This window comes from Nerophis lumbriciformis, linkage group LG09 (assembly GCF_033978685.3).
Source record: "Nerophis lumbriciformis linkage group LG09, RoL_Nlum_v2.1, whole genome shotgun sequence".
Classification (NCBI taxonomy): Eukaryota; Metazoa; Chordata; class Actinopteri; order Syngnathiformes; family Syngnathidae; genus Nerophis; species Nerophis lumbriciformis.
Window position 1 is genome coordinate 11,142,958 of NC_084556.2, and position 20,855 is coordinate 11,163,812.

The window sequence follows — 20,855 nt, forward strand, 5'->3', positions numbered from 1 at the left end:
CCCTTTTTATCAGGCTTTCTCTGAGGTTCTTAATGCCAATCCATTTTCATCTTTATTATTATGAAACAAAACATGAAAGTGGAATACAAACGTAACTAGAGCTTCTTATACGTCAAGCCTTTTATTTCGAAGATTCGGGAAGTTCTTTTATTTTGTCACACACACCGGAAAAGGATGGCATGTTTTGTTTTAGCGTCACAGAATTAGCACGCAGGCTGCGCCTTTCCCCGTAAACGCTAGCCAAGGAGGCAATGGCATCTCCGCTAACGGGGCGCTTTCTTGACAATAAACCCCCGAAGGTGCATTGGTCACTGCCGTTTCTGTGTTTGGCATTCGTCCTGGTCGGGAAAGGCGAGGGCAACGCAATGGACAACGTCGCCACAGAGAGGCTGGCTGAAGAAAGCCACCGACAAGACAGTGCCAACCTGCTCATATTCATCATGCTCCTAACGCTCACCATTCTCACTATATGGCTCTTCAAACACAGACGCTTTAGGTTCCTGCACGAAACAGGACTTGCTATGATTTATGGTAAGAACTTTAGTCCTAGCTAAGCACACATGTACCGTTCATACTAGCTACGTTAGCTCCTACGAGCACTAAGCTAATTTGACAGCTTATACTAAGCGTATACAACAACAACAACAACACATAGACTGCTGTTGTTGGAGTTTGCATCGCCACAGAACTGACTGCGCCGTTCAGGGTCTAAAACGTTAGAAACACACAATAACACCCATATTGATAACTCAATATCTCAAAAGGGCTATTATTTTGTATTAGAGCCTTTTAGATTAAAACAAGTAATAACTATACACTAGGGGTGTAACGGTACACAAAATTTTCGGTTCAGTACGTACCTCGGTTTAGAGGTCACGGTTCGGTTCATTTTCGGTACAGTAAGAAAACAACAAAATATAAATTTTTGGGTTATTTATTTACCAAATTTGCAAAATCTTCCACCAAAAATATTTTTCTTTGGGATATTTGATGTGAAGTAATCGGAACCTTCGATAGGTCAATAATTCATAATAACATTGATTCTGATTCAATATGTTTTGAGGAACGACAGTTTAAAAAGAAACAGCTTTGTTTTATAGGTCAACATTGCAACTTTTTCTAAATTACATTTAACCTTTAAGCTTTTTTATTTCACTATTGTTATGTTTTTGTTTATTTTAATAGTATTTTTAGAATGTGCAGTGGGCCTTTAAAACATTAGCTGTGGGCCGCAAATGGCCTCCGGGGCACACTTTTGACACCCCTGCTATAGATAATAAAAAAATTAATCTGATAAATCTATGGATAATAAGCAGAGCCTGGCGACGCATGCGCGTTTATCATAACTCTCTCGCTCTCTCTGTCTCTGCCCCTCTTTCACAAACGCTGCTGTGCGCACAATTTGTTTTGTTTTTAACCCCTTCTTAACCCTGAACGTACATTGAAAATACACGCAACCCTATCTCAAAATGCCGGACAACTGAGGCATTTCAGAAACTCCGCCCTGACAGCACCGCAAAAGAGCACATGTCCGGTGAAAAGAGGACGTATGGTCAGTTTATCGTAGCCCGTTAGCTGCTAGCATGCCGTGTGTTGTGCCTCGGTGTGCATTGTTTACACATTGTGCGTTACGCTACTTAATATGTCCGTGTGGGAACTCGTTCGGTACACCTCCGAATCAAACCTGAACACCCGTACCGAAACGGTTCAATACAAATACACGTACCGTTACACCCCTAATATACACTCTTTTCTCCCCTCCAAAGGCCTGTTGGTGGGTGTGATCCTGAGGTTCGGCATCCACGTGCCCCAAAGCATGAGCGATGTGGTCCAGGGCTGCGCCGTGAACGCCAGTCCCGCCACCCTGCTGGTCAACGTCAGCGGGCGGTTCTACGAGTACACCCTGAAAGGCGAGGTCAGCCGGGGCAAAGGTCACCAAGTGCAGGACGACGAGATGCTGAGAAAGGCAAGGGGAGTGGGGGTGTTGTTGTGAATCGAAGTGAAGGAGACTGTGTTTACACTGCAGGCCATAGTGGACTAAATCCGATTTTTTTCCAGCTGACTGTTTAGATTGCAAGTGAAATGTGATCTTTATCAGACTCAAGTATAAACGCGCACAACTTCGACGTCACTTGCATGCGCTGTTCGATAAAGTGAAAACAGGAAGTTGCCTGGATTCGGTAAATGACAAAGAAAGTCACGACTACTTTGCAAAATAAAAGTCACCACATATTAATAATAATGGACTCAGTAGTCTGGGGTTCAATCCCAGGCTCGGGATCTTTCTGTGTGGAGTTTGCATGTTCTCCCCGTGACTGCGTGGGTTCCCTCCGGGTACTCCGGCTTCCTCCCACCTCCAAAGACATGCACCTGGGGATAGGTTGATTGGCAACACTAAATTGGCCCTAGTGTGTGAATGTGAGTGTGAATGTTGTCTGTCTATCTGTGTTGGCCCTGCGATGAGGTGGCGACTTGTCCAGGGTGTACCCCGCCTTCCGCCCGATTGTAGCTGAGATAGGCTCCAGCGCCCCCCGCGACCCCGAAGGGAATAAGCGGTAGAAAATGGATGGACGGATGGAACTTATGAATGGATAAACTTAGACTTAGACTTAGACTTCCTTTTTATTGTCATTCAAATTTGTGAACTTTACAGCACAGATAAGAACGAAATTTCGTTACTTAAGCTCATAGTAGTGCAGGATACAAAAGCAATAAGGTGCATATATAAATAAATAAATATATATAAATAATATATAAATATATATATATAAAATAAAAAAATATATATAAATAAATAAATAGATTACTGTACAGATAAATATATTGCACTTTTTCACATGCGTCCACGTTTATGGATGTATGTTATATTGTCTTTTTTATTCCAGCGAGTTAATCCATTTTGGGGGGAGTTGAGGGGATAATTTAATTATGATGCGTTCAAGAGTCTTACGGCTTGAGGGAAGAAGCTGTTACAGAACCTGGAGGTTCTGCTTCGGAGGCTGCGGAACCTCTTTCTAGAGCCCAGCAGTGAAAACAGTCCTTGGTGGGGGTGGGAGGAGTCTTTGCAGATTTTCTGAGCTATATATGTATATAGTGTAATATATTTGGGAGGGTTCTAATCTTTTAATGGCTGATAAGTAGTGGAGACATGGACATCAGTGTGGATCTACGTCAGCTTAATTTTTCAACTCCCTTACGTAAACAACTTGCGTAATGCACTTAACATGTAAGCACATACGCCACTGCGTACACGCAATCTCCAGTTCTTTAACAATTGCTATTTAGACAAACTGAATATATATATATATATATATGTGTGTATGTATAGCCTACTATTAGCGCACTATTGACTAATGATGCACCGAAAATTTGGCCGCCAAAAAAACGGATGTTCTGATGATGTATCCACTTCCGCTGGCGGCCCGCGTCTTTTCCTGTGCACATGAAAGACGTAGCTCGCCCAAAGATGACGTAAAAGTCATAATCAGTTCACATTTCTGTTTAGACTCCAGTCACATTTTAAAAGATTTGATAGATTCCAATTGTATTCGGACTACCACCTGATGCGGCCTGAATCTAATGCGAAAAGATCAGATTTGCAGCTCTTTGAAGCGTTGGACTGGCAAAAAATATCCGATCTTTGTCACTTGAGGGCAAAAAACATCAGATTTGGTGTGCAGTGTAAACGGGGCCTTTGTAAGTTTTGAGTCATCACCTACGACGTAATTCATCATCTGTGCCATTCTGTTGTCCTTAGGTGACCTTTGACCCGGAAGTCTTTTTCAACATTTTGCTGCCCCCAATCATCTTCCATGCTGGTTACAGTCTAAAACGGGTAAAGAGACTTACACCACAACAAAAGGGTTGTCAAAATGAACACCTATGTGAATAATCACAACAATTGTATGCATTGATTATGAACATGATGCTGACTCGCCTAGGCAGGGCCAGAGAAAATTCCAGATAAAATTCCCATATTTCTGCATAAGTTATATAATATATTACATGTTAGTTTGTAACGCTAGCCAGCTAGCCACGCTAGATAAAAAGCTTGTGAAGGTGAAAACATTAATGTTACATATCTTCAAAAAATTCACAAGAGACAATAGTCGTCAATGGCGGCTTCTTCTCAATGTAGTTTTTTGTTTATTCCTCAACTGAAGCATGATGATGAATAAAAAAATAATCTCAACCGTTAACTCCATTGTTGCCGGATTTGTTGCGTAATGGTGGGACGAGGGCTGTACCGCTACTATGAAGTGCCACGGTACTAACAATTTAAAAAAGGTACTACGGCCTTTGAAAAATACTAAAACTTTTTTTTCCATCCACATATGCTGCCGTGCGGCGATGACGTTACTGAGCTAAGGCGCATGAGTGTGTCAGAACGCACACACTGAGCGCACAAAAGCAGAAGCAGTGTGGAAAGGAAGAATGACAAAAAAAAAGCGTCATTTCTACTGGTTAATAAAAAGGTACCGCGCCGCAAGCGGTGCCTAACATGCCTCGCCAAATGTGTCAATACAGTATTACCGCCTTTGCTTCTAACTTAAGTAAATATTTAAATAACAAGCATTCGTATATGCACAAGGAGTTTAAAGAGTGACAGGTAATAATGCAGTCAACAGCTTCACTGCTGTGCACATATCGATGCGAGACGCGCATACAGTTTGATTGGCTTGTTGCCTATTAGCGCAGTCCAAATCGCCTATGTAGCGTAAACTAATGCAAGTGAATTGGCTGAATTTTGTAACAAAGTCCCAATGTTTCATTTATGTTTTATCTTTAACAATGTGTGTTTCACCTGCAACATGTCTTATGTATATTTCTAGCCTTATTTGCCTTAAAGCACAGATCAAATCTGGCAACCATAAATTAATGAAGCATTTAATTCAATGTAAAAAAAAATCTGTCTATTCTATTTTAACCTAATCCTAGTTTATGGCAGGCTATATGTAATATGTAAAATAATTGTAAACTGTTTTTGAGTGCAATCAGAAAAGCCCAGTGTGTTTAATGTCTTTTAATTTTAATTCCAATCGTCTAAAATAGTTTTTTGAGTGCAGTAAGAAACGTATCATAAGTTTTACCATAAGATTTTCTGTTAAAATGAAGCCAGTAATGACGTTTTGAGTGGTCTCCTTTATTTTGAAAAGTATCGGAATTCATATTGATATACTTTTTGATACCGGTACCGATATTGGTATCGCGACAACTCTAGGTGGGACGTATGTGCAAACCTAACTATGTAGCCGCTTACGTCCCCGAATGTAAACTATGCAGTGACGTAGCAAATGGTGTCCAAATTCCTAGGGAAGATTACAAAGCTCTACCCCTTATTGGTTCATTTCGAGTAGTGAGTGAGGGTGAACATTGGGATTGAGTCTAAATCCATACTTGCCAACCCTCCCAGATTTTCCGGGAGACTCCCGAAATTCAGCGCCTCTCCCGAAAAACTCCCGGGACAAATTTTCTCCCGAAAATCTCCCGAAATTCAGGCCGAGCTGGAGGGGGCGTGGCCCCCTCCAGCTCCATGCGGACCTGAGTCCGCTTTCTCACAATATAAACAACGTTTACAGTAAAGCAGTTCGTCTGCCGTAAACAGCAATGTTGTGACACTCTTAAACAGGACAATACTGCCATCTAGTGCATTTGATGAAAGCACTTTTGTGCGTGCCACAGCAATGCATCATCAGAGTTCAGCATGGTTAGAAAAATAGTGACAGAGAATAGAACAAGGATGGACAATTCAACCCTTAACTCAACAATGAGTAGATGAGTGTTATGTGTGTGTATATGTGTAAGTAAATCAACACTGAAATTCAAGTATTTCTTTTATATATATATATATATATATATATATATATGTGTGTGTATATATATATATATATATATATATATAATAAAATAAATATATATTTATAGCTAGACTTCACTGAAAGTCAATTATTTCTTATATATATATATGTATATATATATATATATATATATATATATAAGAAATAATTGACTTTCAGTGAAGTCTAGCTATAAATATATATTTATTTTATTATATATATATATATATATATATATATATATATATATATATATATATATATATATATATATATATATATATATATATACATATATACATCCATCCATCCATCCATCCATCCATCAATTTTATACCGCTTATTCCCTTCGGGGTCGCGGGGATATATATATATATATATATATATATATAAATATATATATGAAATACTTGACTTGGTGAATTCAAGCTGTAAATATACTCCTCCCCTCTTAATCACGCCCCCCGCCCCGCCCCCACCCCCCACCTCCCGAAATTGGAGGTCTCAAGGTTGGCAAAACACATGGTTTTACAAGGCTCGTAAAATATTAAGCAGGATAACAATATTGCTAGTACTTGGTTAATATGCAGGTCACGACATGTAAATGGACTATTGTTAGCGGTTTTTGGATGTTTTTTTTAGAGGGCTATATGGGTGCAATACATGACTCCTATAGCCACTCATAGGAGGTATTTGTGAATGATTGGCAAAATTCCAAAAAACGCGCAGTTCCTTTTTCTTAGAAACTTCTTTGACTTTAGCTCTTGACTTCTTCTGTTTGTTTGAGATTGTCAAAACTGCCACTATTGGTGAAAAAGTGTATTTCAACTAGTACCGTTGCGGCCCATACAGGCCACAGCTGGGAAAGTCGCGGCCCAACAATACAGTTAAGAAACACTGATACAGAGAATCTTTGACAAGTGTAAGTGTAAATGTTTTCTGAAATGTTTCTGGCAGTATTTAATTTACAAACCTTTGTCTTTCGTTTTTCCCAGAGACATTTTTTCCGAAACATCGGCTCCATCCTGGCGTACGCGTTTGTGGGAACCGTTATATCCTGCTTTATTATCGGGTAAGCCTGCTTTCATTTCATTTTTCATTTAATTTATTTATTTAATTCAGGCAATGACGTAAAAAAAAAAAAAAAAAAGTACAAAGTTGACAACACATAATAATATAAATTAATATAGTGCAAAAGGTAATGTACAGTATGTAATGCATGATTGTCCAGCCTGCTTTGAAATAATCGTGATGAGTGTAAGGTTTTTATGACTTTGCATCTGTCTGTTGACTTAGGCTCATCATGTATGGCTTTGTGTCCTTCATGAAAATGGTGGGCCAGCTGGGGGGAGATTTTTACTTCACGGACTGTCTTTTTTTCGGGGCTATCGTTTCGGCAACAGACCCAGGTACAACGCTACTATTGAAAACTTAGTTTTTCACCGTTTCAGCACTAAATGTCTAATACAAACTGTGTTGCAGTGACAGTCCTGGCCATTTTCAACGAGCTGAAAGTAGACGTGGACCTGTACGCTTTACTTTTTGGAGAGAGCGTACTTAATGATGCCGTCGCTATCGTCCTCTCTTCGTAAGTTTTCCTGACACACACCCACGCTAACGCACCCCGGAATTTGACACGCACACAGCCCGCCGCTAACTCCACAACTTCCACTCGTCTTACTAACATAAGTCCCTGTCATTCCACTGCTGGCCATCCATTCTTCCATCTGCTCATCAACTCCTTGTACGTACGTATGTATGCAGTGTCCTTCTCCGCTTGGAGAAGCAGAGTAGACAGGGGGTTAGAATTGTGCGGCCCACCGAGGGCGTGAACCAGACACTAATTCCTCGGTGGGTGGTTGGGGCCGTGTGTGTGATTGTGGTGACTTTCTGAGTATATTCGCACAACAGGTGCAAACAAAAATTTCATTTGCAGCCGGATCCACCTTTTTATAATAGTGTTTATTCCGTCTTAGCTCCATTGTGGCCTACCAGCCTACCGGGGACAACAGCCACAGCTTTGAAGCCATGGCCTTGCTCAAGTCGTTTGGCATATTCCTGGGCGTCTTTAGTGGATCGTTTGCTCTTGGAGTGGTCACTGGAGTGGTGACTGCGCTCATATCCTTGCACCTGCATGGCAGGGGCGACTTATGACAGCTGGCTTCATGAGGCTTTATGCTATTGCTCTGGAGCGTTAAAGTCTTTGATAGTGTTACTGTACTGCTGGTTTATTTATTGTCTCTGCAACAGAGGTTCTGCTTTCATTGCCCTGCCATATTTTTAATACAGTAGTTTTATACAGATGCACTCAAAATTATTACATTTATTTGCAACATTTACAAACGTTCACTTTCAACAACAAGTAGCGAGTCAAATGTATCAGTGTACAATATTTACATTTGTAAATGTTGCAAATATTGAATTTTTTTCCAGAAATTACAATATGGTGCAAAATGTATTTAATTTAAGGAGTTCAATTAAGGCAAACAGACCAGTTAAATGATTCTTTTTAATAGAGCAATAACTAGTAGTAGAAGCACATTTTATGAGATACTGAATTGGGGTGTTTTTATTAGGTTATCAATTCACAAAATTACTAAGAAATTCAGAAATATATTCTTGAAATATTTCACTTTTGAGTGTAGTGAACCCAAAGAACGTACGTTTTCTTAATTAAGCTAAATGAAGCTTTTGAAAATATTTGTATTTATTGAGAAGTGCTCGAATATATTTTTTTCAAAGTTTTGAACATATACGTAATAATGTATATATAATTAAATTATGTATTTATTGTGTATCTATATTATTTTGTTTATATTTATATTATTACATAGTCTTATATTTAATTATACTACTACTGGTAATTATAATGCTAACAAGGCTACTTTCAGATTACATTTTTGTAAAATATAATTGTCTTTTTAATGGGGAAAATGGCACATAATCTTGTAAAATCACATTTGCACAAAGAAATTCTGCCTCTAACTGAAACTTCCAACCTAATTTTTGCTGTTCTAGTAGAAGCACATTTTTGAGATACTGAATTGTTTTTGTTAGGTTAACTGTAATTCACAAAATTACTAAGAAATTCAGAAATATGTTCTTGAGATATTTCACTCTTGAGCATAAAGAACATACACATTTTTTAAAATTGAACTACTAAAATAAATGAAGCTTTCAAAAATATTGTAATTTATTGAGAAGCTCTCTTACATATATTTTTTTATATTATAAAAACATACGTAACGTAAAAATAGTATATTCAAATGTTGTATTAGTTATTGTTTTATTGTGTTTGCACAAAGAAATTCTGCTTCTAACTGAAACTTTCAGCCTTTTTGCTGTTAAGTCCTACAAAGCACAAAATGGAAGCGTTCTGCAACTTACTGAGTCGTGTGGTTTTTTCATGAAAAAAACAAGTGTTTTGTCAGTTTTTTCTCTTTAACTTTCCATCACGTGACCAAGTTCACCAAGCTGAGGGACTTCCCCTTGCTGGAGACGGCGCTTTTTTTCCTCATGTCCTGGAGCACCTTCCTGTTGGCTGAGGCGTGCGGCTTTACCGGTGACGTATTTGCGTCAGATTATTGTGATTTAGCGTAAACTCTCTGGCAATGCTGTGAATATGTGCTGAACGCAGGCGTTGTTGCTGTGCTATTCTGCGGGATGACCCAGGCGCACTACACCTACAACAATCTCTCTCGGGACTCACAGGATCGAACCAAACAGGTGAGTGAGTCTCCCCTCTTTGGCATCATATTCAAAAAGACTCACAGGCGCATCAACAAAGCTGTTAATACTTACAAAACGTGTAATTTATTATTATTTTCATTTTTAGTACATTTGCAAACATTTAAAAACGTACATTATGCAGTGTTTTGTGTAGAAGTTTAAGGAAAAAAAAACTTTAGAATGAGACTGTTGCATAATAACATGTGGACTTGTGTAAATACTGAATGCTCCTGTTTGTTATTGTCTGCTTCATCAACATCACAGTTGTTTGAGCTGCTGAACTTTCTGGCGGAAAACTTCATCTTCTCCTACATGGGCCTGACGCTCTTCTCTTTCCAGTCACACGTCTTCAACCCTTTGTTTATCATCGGCGCGTTTGTATCCTTCATGAGCAGCAACATCACCTGCGATTCACTCGTATTAATATATTATTTGACTTAAAGGGGAACTGCACTTTTTTGGTATTTTGCCTATCATTCAAAATTGTAATGTGAAACAAGCACACATATGTTTTCTTTTTTTAAAGCATTCTAACTTGTAACTAAACAGTAGCAAAAGTCAGCTAACAATGGAGTTAATGTGATTTGCTCCATTCAGCCTATAAAGCGCTCTAAACAAACCATCCTAAAACCTCCATAAACATTTGTGACGTAGTAACAGGCACATTCAAAATACCATTTTTTGGTCATTTAAGGCATACAGCGGCATATTAATTTCACAGACGTTTCACAACGTTCGCTATTTCCTGTAACGACAACAATTGCTACTAATCATGGCAGACTTCGAAGGCAAACAAAAAATACTTTGAGACAAATGATGATCCAGAACACACAATTTTTTAGCCTGAATACAAGGAGGATGTGCTACAAGTTTTAGAAACTACTGTAAGTGATAAGCAGATCCAGCAAGTAGCACTATTGCTAAGTGCTAAAGAAGGTATACAAACTACGAAATTAAAAAACGATCACTTACTGCACAATATCTGCTCTCACTCGAATGACGACTGATGGGATGTTTATATTTTCCCGTTTAGATAAAGAATTAATCATAATCCTGACGCAGGTAAAAAATAAATACATAAACTAGCGTCTTTTCGTGTTTTCCGGGTCTAAGTTAAATGTCAAAGTATGGCCACAAAGTTTTACTAAACAAGTAAGAGGCATGATTTATAATCTAGAATTTACATTTACCAACTCAAAGGCGATGCAGAAGCACATTGACTCCGTATGTCAATAGCAGCAAAAGCGACCGTAGTTAGCTTTCTTTGATCATGGCGCGGCTAAAATAGTTTCTTTGCGTTAGCGCTTACAATAACAATATCGTTAACACTTGGTTAATATTCAGGTCTTGAGATGTAAATGGAGTATTGATAGGGGTTTTTGGATGTTTTTTTTTAAGAGGGCTTTGTGGGCGCAATAGAATACTCCCGTCAGCTTCATTGTCAGCCACCTCGTACTTGACGTATATCACAAATTAGAAAGCATAGAAAAAGAAAAACCTGTGTGTTCTTGACTTGCATAAGGATTGTGAAAGATAGGCAAAATTCCCCCCAAAAAGTGCAGTTACCCTTTAATGCAATACAATTTGGGTCATTGCTTTAAAATACCAGTAGAGTGGAAAAACAACTTGCCTCTATATTAAAGCTATTATCATATATATCGGATTTATGACACCTAAAGACTTCCAAAGTTTGCGGGTAAATAGATATGATCACAATACTATCAATCTCACGGAGATTCTCGAGACATTTTGAGGGATAACGAGGAAGCCAGACATGTCATCACGTGACGTTAAGGTAGGAACCGCAGATCCCTTCCCCACCAACAACAATGCAAATCGCGCAGACTTTGTGAGAGCCAACAATGATTACCTTGGGAACATTTTTGACCCAAAACCTTCTATTATTGATTAGGAGGATGAGCTACAAGTTTTAGAAGCTTTGCTAAATACATCCAGCTTTAGTGAAACACTAAGCATCATGTATCAGTATTGCTAGGTGCTAAACAAAAAATACAAACTACAAACATAATCAAACGATCACTTACTGTACAATGTCTGCTCTTAATATGATGACGATTGATATGATGTCCATATCTTCCCGTTTAGATGAAGCAATAATCTTGATCCACACAGAAGGTTAACAAGGAAAAGTCCCTGCAGATCTATAATCTAGAATAACTTTGACGAGCCGAGACGCGATGATGCGGGATCAGAAGGATATTGCGCACAGCAAAGGCAGCAGAGGGCTTCTTAGCTGTTGGTCGATCATTGCGCCGCTAGGCAATAGTTTTTCTGCGTTAGCGCTTATAATAACAACATTACTAATTTTAGGTTAATATTCAAGTCACGATATGTTTATAGAGTATTGTTGGCGGATTTTGAATGGTTGTTTTGAGGGTTTTGTGAGCAAAATAGAGAGCCACCATTAACTACATTGTTAATGGACTTTTTATGTATTTATTTACGACGTAGAATGCATAAAAAAAGAAAAACATGTGTTCGTGTCTTATATAAAGATTGCGAATGATAGACAGCACATTTTCTCAAGTGTTTGCTTATTTCCATTATGACTGATCTGATACTATGGTCAGAGTGCAGAAGGCTTCCCATTGTGACGTTAATCTCCGGAAATAGCCAAAGGTGTTTGGAGCAGAGAATTCAAATCGGCTGACTGAATTTGTGGCATTTGTGATGTTTAAACAGTGATTTACATACTTTGCAGATCGTAAGCACAATTGGATATGGTTTAATGGATACAATGAAACACAATTAAGCGTATAAAGTCAACTTGTTTTTCCACTCTATTGGTACTTAAAGTCAATACACTGACTTTAAGTTTACACATGTTTCTCTACCCTTACTTCCTTGTGCGTTTCCTGTACACATTTTCCCTTGACTTAATGACTGTAGATGGCGGTGTTTTTTGGCAGGGCGGCAAACATCTACCCTTTGTCTTTCCTGCTCAACCTGGGCCGCAAGAACAAAATTGGCTCCAACTTCCAGCACGTGATGATGTTTGCAGGTAATAATGAACTCGGAGTGGCCATGTTTGTGCACTAGAGATGCGCGGATAGGCAATTATTTCATCCGCAACCGCATCAGAAAGTCGTCAACCGTCCGCCATCCACCCGACCTAACATTTAATCAGAACCGCATCCGCCCGCACCCGCCCGTTGTTATATATCTAATATAGACGATGCAAGGCATTAGTGAGGTTATAAAGCTTTTGCCTGTTAAAGAAAGGAGACTGATCCAATGCAGCACAGACATTCGCGTGCCACGCTGTCACGGCCCAGACGCACACCAGTGCGCAATCATATGGGAGCCACGCTGAGCGCACCTCCAAGCGCGTCTCGCTGCCGGCGATTATCCGCCCGATTCGCGGATAATCCGCGGACTCCGCGGTTGTGCCCGCAAACCGCGCATCTCTATTGTGCACCTTTATAACGGAAAACTGATAAAATGTTGGAAAATATCACTGCGATTTCAACAAAAGGAGGGGCAAACGTCCTGGATTCACACCAAAAAAGAAATTGTTTGAGCTAACTGACATCATGGATACAGTAGAACCTCCAAAATTTGGGGTTCAAAACTGTCTTGCGTGATGCCACATAGATTACGTTTACACTGCAGGCCAAAGTGGCCCAAATCGGATTCCAGCTGACTGTTTACACTGCAAGTAAAATGGGATTTTCATCAGACTCCAGTGTAAACGCGCACAGGCCCCAATGTGGCCTCGACGTCACTTGCATGCGCACTTCGATAAAGTTGACCGGGAGGAAGTCGCTACTACTACTACTACAAAAAAAAAAAAGTCGCAACACCTTCAAAAAAGTGGATTTTTTTACGTAAAAGTAAATTAAAGTAATATTATTTATGAATGGATGTATATAGTGTAACATATTTGGAGGGCTCTAATCCTTTTATCGCTGTTAAATAGAGGAGACACTGACAACAGCATGGATTTTTGGGAGCTTTATTTTTCAATTCACATGTAAGCAAATGCGCCATAGTGTAAATTCCAATCTTTCAACAATCGCTATTTCTTCGGAATCAAAATATATATTCATATATTACATACAGCCTATTATTTGCGCACAATTGACAAGTGATGCACCAAAAATTTGGTCGTCAGCAATAGAAATTGAAACCAGATGTTGTGATGAAATATCCATTTCCGCTGGCGACTGCGTCTTTCCGGCGCACACGAATGACTTAGCTTGCCCAAAGCTGACGAAAAAAATCACATTCAGGTCACGTTGTGTTTAGACTGAAGTCACATTTGAAAAGATCAGATTCCAATGGGATTCAGGACTACCTCCTGATGTGGCCTGAATCTGATGCCAAAAGATCAGATTTGAAGCACATTAGAGCGTGGCAAAAAAAATCAGATCTGTGTCCCTTGAGGGCAAACAATCCGATTTGGTGTGCACTGTAAGTAAATAGACACCCAGCCATTGGAGTTCTCCAGACACCCTGGGCTTAATGCTGGGGCTGCATAATTATGGCCAAAATATTAATCACAATTATTTTCATCAATATATAAATCTGGATTATTTAATGTTAATTAAAACATTTTATTGCACTTTCTATTTTAAACAAACATTATGTAAACGTTAACCTGACTCACCAGATCCTTGTCGTTCGCTGAGCTCCACACATGGGCGAGGGCGGACCTACGTCACTTCCGCCCTCCAATCCCCTAGCAACGCGGTCGCCATATTGAATTCGTTGAAAACAAACCAGCTCACAGCGAACACAGCATTGACAGAAAAGGCATTTAACGAGGTTTCACGGCATTTTAAACTGTTCTAAATGGCGTATGATTATGTAAATAGTATTTCCAGTGAGGCTAGGTTAAGATACGAGTTAAAATGTTCTGTAGTCAGATTAAACGACTGCCCTTACCGCCTTCCAGCAGATGCGTGGACTGATAATCCTACACAATGGCCGGACATGGAATTTGGAAATCTTTATGTCTACCTCACAAGCGCACCAGGTCGGTTGTTAGCTTCGGTTGTTATATAACAAATAAATCACATAAAAATTGTTAAATCACCCAAGGTATGTTGATAAATGATAATAAGGATGACACGGTGGCTACCAGTATCTGTATATTTATTATATCTGTAGAGAGCTCATTCAAATTCAGTTCAGTATTATGATTTATTATTTGCTGAATTACTGGAAATAGCCTTTGTACCGTATGTTATTGTTGTGCAACAACAACAACTTCAGCTGTCGAACGTTATTCAGTAAAAATTCAACGGGTTCAACATTAGCATGGACGGTATAGCCAAGTTGTGGTTAAGAAGGTGGATTTTTGTTCCTTATATTTACCAGAAACGAAGTGATCCGAACACACGACTCGGGATTTTGGGGGACTCCAGTGAGAACCGTCCTCGTTTTCCCGGTGTAAAGCTGCGAGCCATTTGTCTCGTCTCTGTGGGCTTTTAGCACGCTTTGGCAGAACAAAATACGACCTTTGTTTTCCCTGTTTCCAGTTGTGGTTTGCACAACCAAAAACAACACAGTTTTTTGGCATTTTGGAGGCAGAATGACGGGTTTAATCAGCGCAGGTCGACAGGTTAAAGAGTAATGGCGAAGGTTTGTTTTCAACGCCAGTCAGGTTGCTATGGCTCGAAGAACCCGTATGTAGCTCAGTTGCCTGGATGTCGGCCCTGCCCCATAGCTCAGAACTACAAGGGTCTGGCGAGAGTCAGGTTATGTAAACGTGGCTTTCACTTCAAAAATTAACTATAAACATAATTAATATTAAAATAAAATGTGCAAAAGACAAAGGGCTAACTAAAATAAATATGTCATAGTGGAGTGTGATCATAAATTGCAAACGAGTGAAAAAATAAGATGATGTACTAAAGACACATACAAAGGAAGACATTCATTGCACTGCTCACAGTATATATTTAGGACATATGTCTTTGGCCAAATAAACCGTTATAACGTCCGTTATGTTGGCAGATCATTGAGAGGTGGATGGATAGGGGGTCCCTCGGTGCACGGTTGATGTTACAGGCGTCTGTATTTTGGGTACCCCCGCTTTTGTAGCTCTTCATAAGGGCTTTGCACCCACCGGTGGCGGGCTGGCCGCTGCTCGCAGTGCAGGCAAACGATGGCGGTTGAGAAAAGATGGGAAGTGTTAATGCTTGACATGTCTTCGCAACTCGACGATTTGTTTGGATGAGCACACCAACGCAGCTTTGCTGTGCAACTCGTTGTGGCGTTTGTCGTTGGTTCATGCGCGAAGGAGCATTTCCGCCCGGGTTTCCGGAAACGAGCGTGAGTGCCGAGAGAACGACGAGGCGTGGTCGTGTTTTGGGGTTGAAATGCATGCCTGTTGGTACCTTGCGGGTAATCTGTGGGAGTGGAGGGCACAGATGTAATAATGCACTTATTGATCCCAACATTTTCGGGATCTATCTTCAACCGCTGTTGTCACTCTTCCTTGCTTTCACATGAGTCCACTGTCTATCGGTCGCCCCCTGGTGGTTGGCTGACGATTGGTTGTGAACGTGCTTGGTTTGAAATGCAGCGGAGCCTGTTTTTGCCAAAATTGTGATCACGATTACAATTCGATTAAGTGTGCAGCCCTACTTAATGCTCAAGTCAGATATGGTGATCAGACATAAGGGTTAGTTGCTTAAAAATATATAGATTTAATATCTTTGTATTATAATATTTAATATAAACTTTAATATATATTACAATAATAGTAAAACTGTTCAGTGTTCACATTTTTAATTTGAAATGTATTATAATTCATATATAATGATTTAATTTCATTAATAGTTAAAATAATATCAATTTATTTTATGAAATTGATGACATGCACCTGGGGATAAGTTGATTGGCAACACTAAATTGGCCCTAGTGTGTGGATGTGAGTGTGAATGTTGTCTGTCTATCTGTGTTGGCCCTGCGATGAGGTGGCGACTTGTCCGGGGTGTACCCCGCCTTCCGCCCGATTGTAGCTGAGATAGGCTCCAGCGACCCCAAAGGGAATAAGCGGTAGAAAATGGATGGATGGATGGATGATGTAGAATGTATTTCTTTGTCACTTTTAGTATTTATATTTTTCATACGTACTCACACAGTACTTGACACCATATATGGTATACTTTACCAGGTGATATAGATACTACAGTGTATAGACAAAAGACATTCTCTCTGCCTCTGTCTCACCCCTTAGGTCTGCGTGGGGCCATGACCTTTGCCCTCTCCATCCGAGACACAGCCACCTACGCTCGCCAGATGATGTTCTCCACCACCTTGCTAATCGTCTTCTTCACCGTGTGGCTCTGCGGAGGCGGCACTATGCCCATGCTGTCCTTCATGAGCATTCCGTAAGAGCCCGCCCACTTAATCCCGCCATCTGTGATTGTTGTTTTTTTTTCACTGGCCTTTCCTTCTGTTTTTTTAACAACTCCATCAGCGTGGGTGTGGACTCTGATCAAGAACACTCTGTAAGAAGCAGGGATTTAGCCGAACATAATTATTTTTCAAAATGAAGAACACAACTTTGTAATTTTGTGCCTGACAGAGTTTTGGAATTATGGACGGGTCACAGAGGAGGAACACCAAGCATGAGAGCGCTTGGCCCTTCAGGATTTGGTACAACTTTGATCACAAGTATCCTTTTTCAGTTTTTTTTTCTACGATGCAGGATTTGAACACCAGAGGGTGCTCTTTACATGCATAAAACTGTGTTCATGAAGGAGGAAGTCCTGTTATCAAAATATTCTAAGGTGTTTTTACAATCTTTAAATATTTGAGGTCCTTGACACACTTTTGTGCAGCTACCTGAAACCCCTCCTGACCCACAGTGGCCCCCCTCTCACTGCTACTCTGCCTGCCTGCTGTGGTCCTCTGGCTCGATGCCTTACCAGCCCGCAGGCGTATGAGGTTTGAACACACAGCAACATCAGATAATACAAATAACAATATTTTACATTAGAATTTACACATTAAACATCCTAAATGCCTATTTTTTTTAAAGTATCTTTTAAATTGTATTGATTAATATTGATGTGCTTGAATATTAACAGCTGATAGCTATTTGCATGATTGGGAGATGGTTAGATTGATGGGTTAATTGCTCAAGTTAAAAATAAGTTTAAAAATTTTTGTATAAAATCAAATGCACCAATTCACCAAATTTGTAACACTTTTTCTATAACATTTTCAAAAAGTATCTAAAAATATTTTATTACAGAACAAATAATACAATATATACGATAAAGAGGAAATCATTTTTTTAATATTGTGAATGCGGGAACAATTCACAGTGCATAACTTAATTTTTTTTAAACATACATTTTCTCCTCAAAATTCAAATAACAATATACAAATAGTTTTTGGGAAATGTTTATTGTTCTATCTATACATAGTTTTCATACAAATACTGTAATTCGTGATGGTGCAGGAAAAATGTTGTGACTTACCTATGCAGGAAATGTATGTTAATCCATATTATTTGTGCAACTTCATATTTTCCAAGAATATTGAGATATTTTAGTGTAATATTATTCAAAAATATGTACGTATTAGGGCTGCAACAACTAATCGATTAAATTGATTAAAATTGATTATAAAAATAGTTGGCGATTAATTTAGTCATCGATTCGTTGGATCTATGCTATACGCATGCGCAGAGGCAATTTTTATAAATTAATTTATTTCTTTATTTTTTTGTATTTTTTTTATTTTAATTTTTTTTATAAACCTTTATTTATAAACTGCAACATGTACAAACAGCTGAGAAACAATAATCAAAATAAGTATGGTGCCAGTATGCTGTTTTTTTTCAATAAAATACTGGAAAGGATAGAAATGTAGTTTGTCTATTTTATCCGATTATTAATCGATTAATTGAAGTAATAATCGACAGATTAATCGATTATCAAATTAATCGTTAGTTGCAGCCCTAGTACGTATGTATTTACAGTGAACATATTTGTTGTATTAATATGTAAAACAAAGCATATGCACAACACAGTAAAAAGAAGCGTTATTAGTAGGAAACTTTTTTTTTTCTTTGCTATTAAAATAAAAGTATATCAAAATGTGCATTATTTTGTAATTTTCTGTTCCTATAACTGTGAAATTGACGGACTATTCATATTGTTTTTTTCCCTGCACACCAGAACGAAGGTCAGCTCCACGACGATGACTCCGACTTCATCCTGAACGACGCCAGCGTAAGCTCCATGTACGCCGACGTCACCGTCAGCACGGACGGTTCGGGCTCTGGCGCCGTCAAGCGCACCGCCGGCAGCACGGTGGCGGGCGGCCTTTTTGACGAGGGCCTGGATCAGGAGCTGGCCCTGGTCGAGCACGAAGTGTCCATCAGGGGCACCCGCTTGGTCCTGCCCATGAACGACCAGGCCGATCCCCCGACCACCGTCACTCTGCCACCGCCGCCCTCCCCGCCTCGCTCCGACCCCCGCAGGCACAGACTGTAAGAAGGGTGCGGCTTCTTCGTGTCACTCAATCTAAGTTGATTTGAAAAAGTTATGAGGCTTGTTCCGGCTATATTTATGGGAGCGTAATATATTTTTCTATTGGTCTAAATCAACATTTCTACAAGTAAAATAAGAATGTGTACAGTGTTTCCCACACATTTATTTATTTGAGGTGGCCCGCCTTGTCTCACCCTCTTGCATAAACACATTATTACGGGACTGCCCCGAGTGGGACAGGCGGTAAAAAATGGATGGATGTGTTTGAATGTAGCTTGTCGTTCCAATTCTGTAACATAGCTCATGCCTGGTCTGCCAGAGAATAAGATGACGTAGCAGGAGGGATCAGTGTTGCCAATTTAGCGAATAATCAGACACCTTGAGATTCTCTTTTTCAAAAAAGCGCTTAATTTAGCGATTTTTTGTTTTTCTCGGGGACTTTTAAACCTACTGGAAATGATGATGGGTTTCACATTGTAAAGCGCTTTTAGTCTCTAGAGAAAAAGCGCTATTAAAGTATAATTCACTTCACTAACTTGAAAGCATGTATCGCTCTTCTCAACGGGCAACGGGTGCTCTGAAAGCACTCACAGGCGGCTTAAAGAAGTGCCAGAAGAAAGTAATTTTAGTGCTGGTGGTGCTGTAAAATAATTCACTTTTAAAATCAGATCAAATCATTTTTAAAATCAGATCAATCACACTTAATTATGCAGTTAATTACTTGTTAGCGTATTTAAAAAAAAAAATTCTGACCCAAATTTTATTGTCAGAATATCATTCAGGAATATTTTTTTACTCTTACATTATTTGCTCAAAACTTGCTAACAGTATGAATTTTATTTTGAACAATTCCGAAATAATATTGCAAGTAAAGAATAACTAACATACTAAACATATCCATTTTATCCATCGAAACATTTTTTTTTAATCGCATGCGTTGCTTCTCATGATTTTTGCTACCACAGCATCCATAAAAATGACACAAACATGCGGCATGGACCAATTAGCTGTTTAGTGGGAAACACTGATGTACAAAATCAATTACGCTGTCATAATTATAGCCGTCGTATTTGTTCTTTTTTTTTTTAATGTAATGAATGGAATAATCTGCCACTTTCGCCGTCTCTCGTCCACTAACATCCACCGTCGACAGGAGTGGGAGGAGGGCTTCGTTGCCGTAAGATTGAACGTGAAGGCGCCATGTGCAAGGTCAGGTACTGTCGATCAAGTGCACCTTCTACTGAGAACCCAACTGTTTTTCAATGAAATTGCTTCCCTCCGCATTTGAGCACAAGTAGCACCAAGCGGTTCATTTATGTCGTGATTTATTTATTTATTTATTTATTGGTTTTGTGGAATTGCGGCGAGACTCGGTGGCGAAAGGCTGTTCTTACGCACTTTTATTTCCCCCGAAAGGCACCGCGAGCAACTCATCCTGTGCGAAGGGGTTTGTCACATGTGTCTGTAAGGAAAAACAATCTTTTGTGTAATGTAGCGAGAACGTACATGAAAGCCTCTTTCACACAGAGATCCTGCAAAATCTGAGGCCCGCCTGTGCCTTTTATACACAACCACCATGCTTTTTACACCGCAACGGATAATGATGTTGCGCCATCTTCTGGTGTAATGCGCGTAAATACGGAATGGTTGGGACAAACACGACCTGGGAATTTTCCTGCTAGTATCAAAGCCAATTGGATGCAAAACGGCTGCTGAACAGCACTGCTACGGAAAGTCTCTACTTACCACCAATCCCCACCGCTGTGTTGCGCTTCCACTGTGTAGTAAAATAGCGCAGACTTTTCCGAGA

The 20,855-nt window shown here is 39.5% G+C and overlaps 1 protein-coding gene across 1 annotated transcript; it reads left to right on the plus strand.

Annotated features, from left to right (window-relative positions):
• Positions 1-164: 164 nt before the first annotated feature.
• LOC133607704 (sodium/hydrogen exchanger 6-like) lies at positions 165-19,048 on the plus strand. The gene is made up of 16 exons (XM_061962581.2): positions 165-531; positions 1,767-1,966; positions 3,758-3,835; positions 6,833-6,909; positions 7,134-7,246; positions 7,320-7,425; positions 7,814-7,955; positions 9,294-9,399; positions 9,475-9,563; positions 9,831-9,944; positions 12,477-12,588; positions 16,777-16,930; positions 17,020-17,050; positions 17,128-17,216; positions 17,384-17,489; positions 18,731-19,048. Exons 1-16 carry the CDS (start codon positions 252-254, stop codon positions 19,046-19,048), a joined length of 2,115 nt encoding a protein of 704 aa, XP_061818565.1. The 5' UTR covers positions 165-251.
• Positions 19,049-20,855: the final 1,807 nt, after the last annotated feature.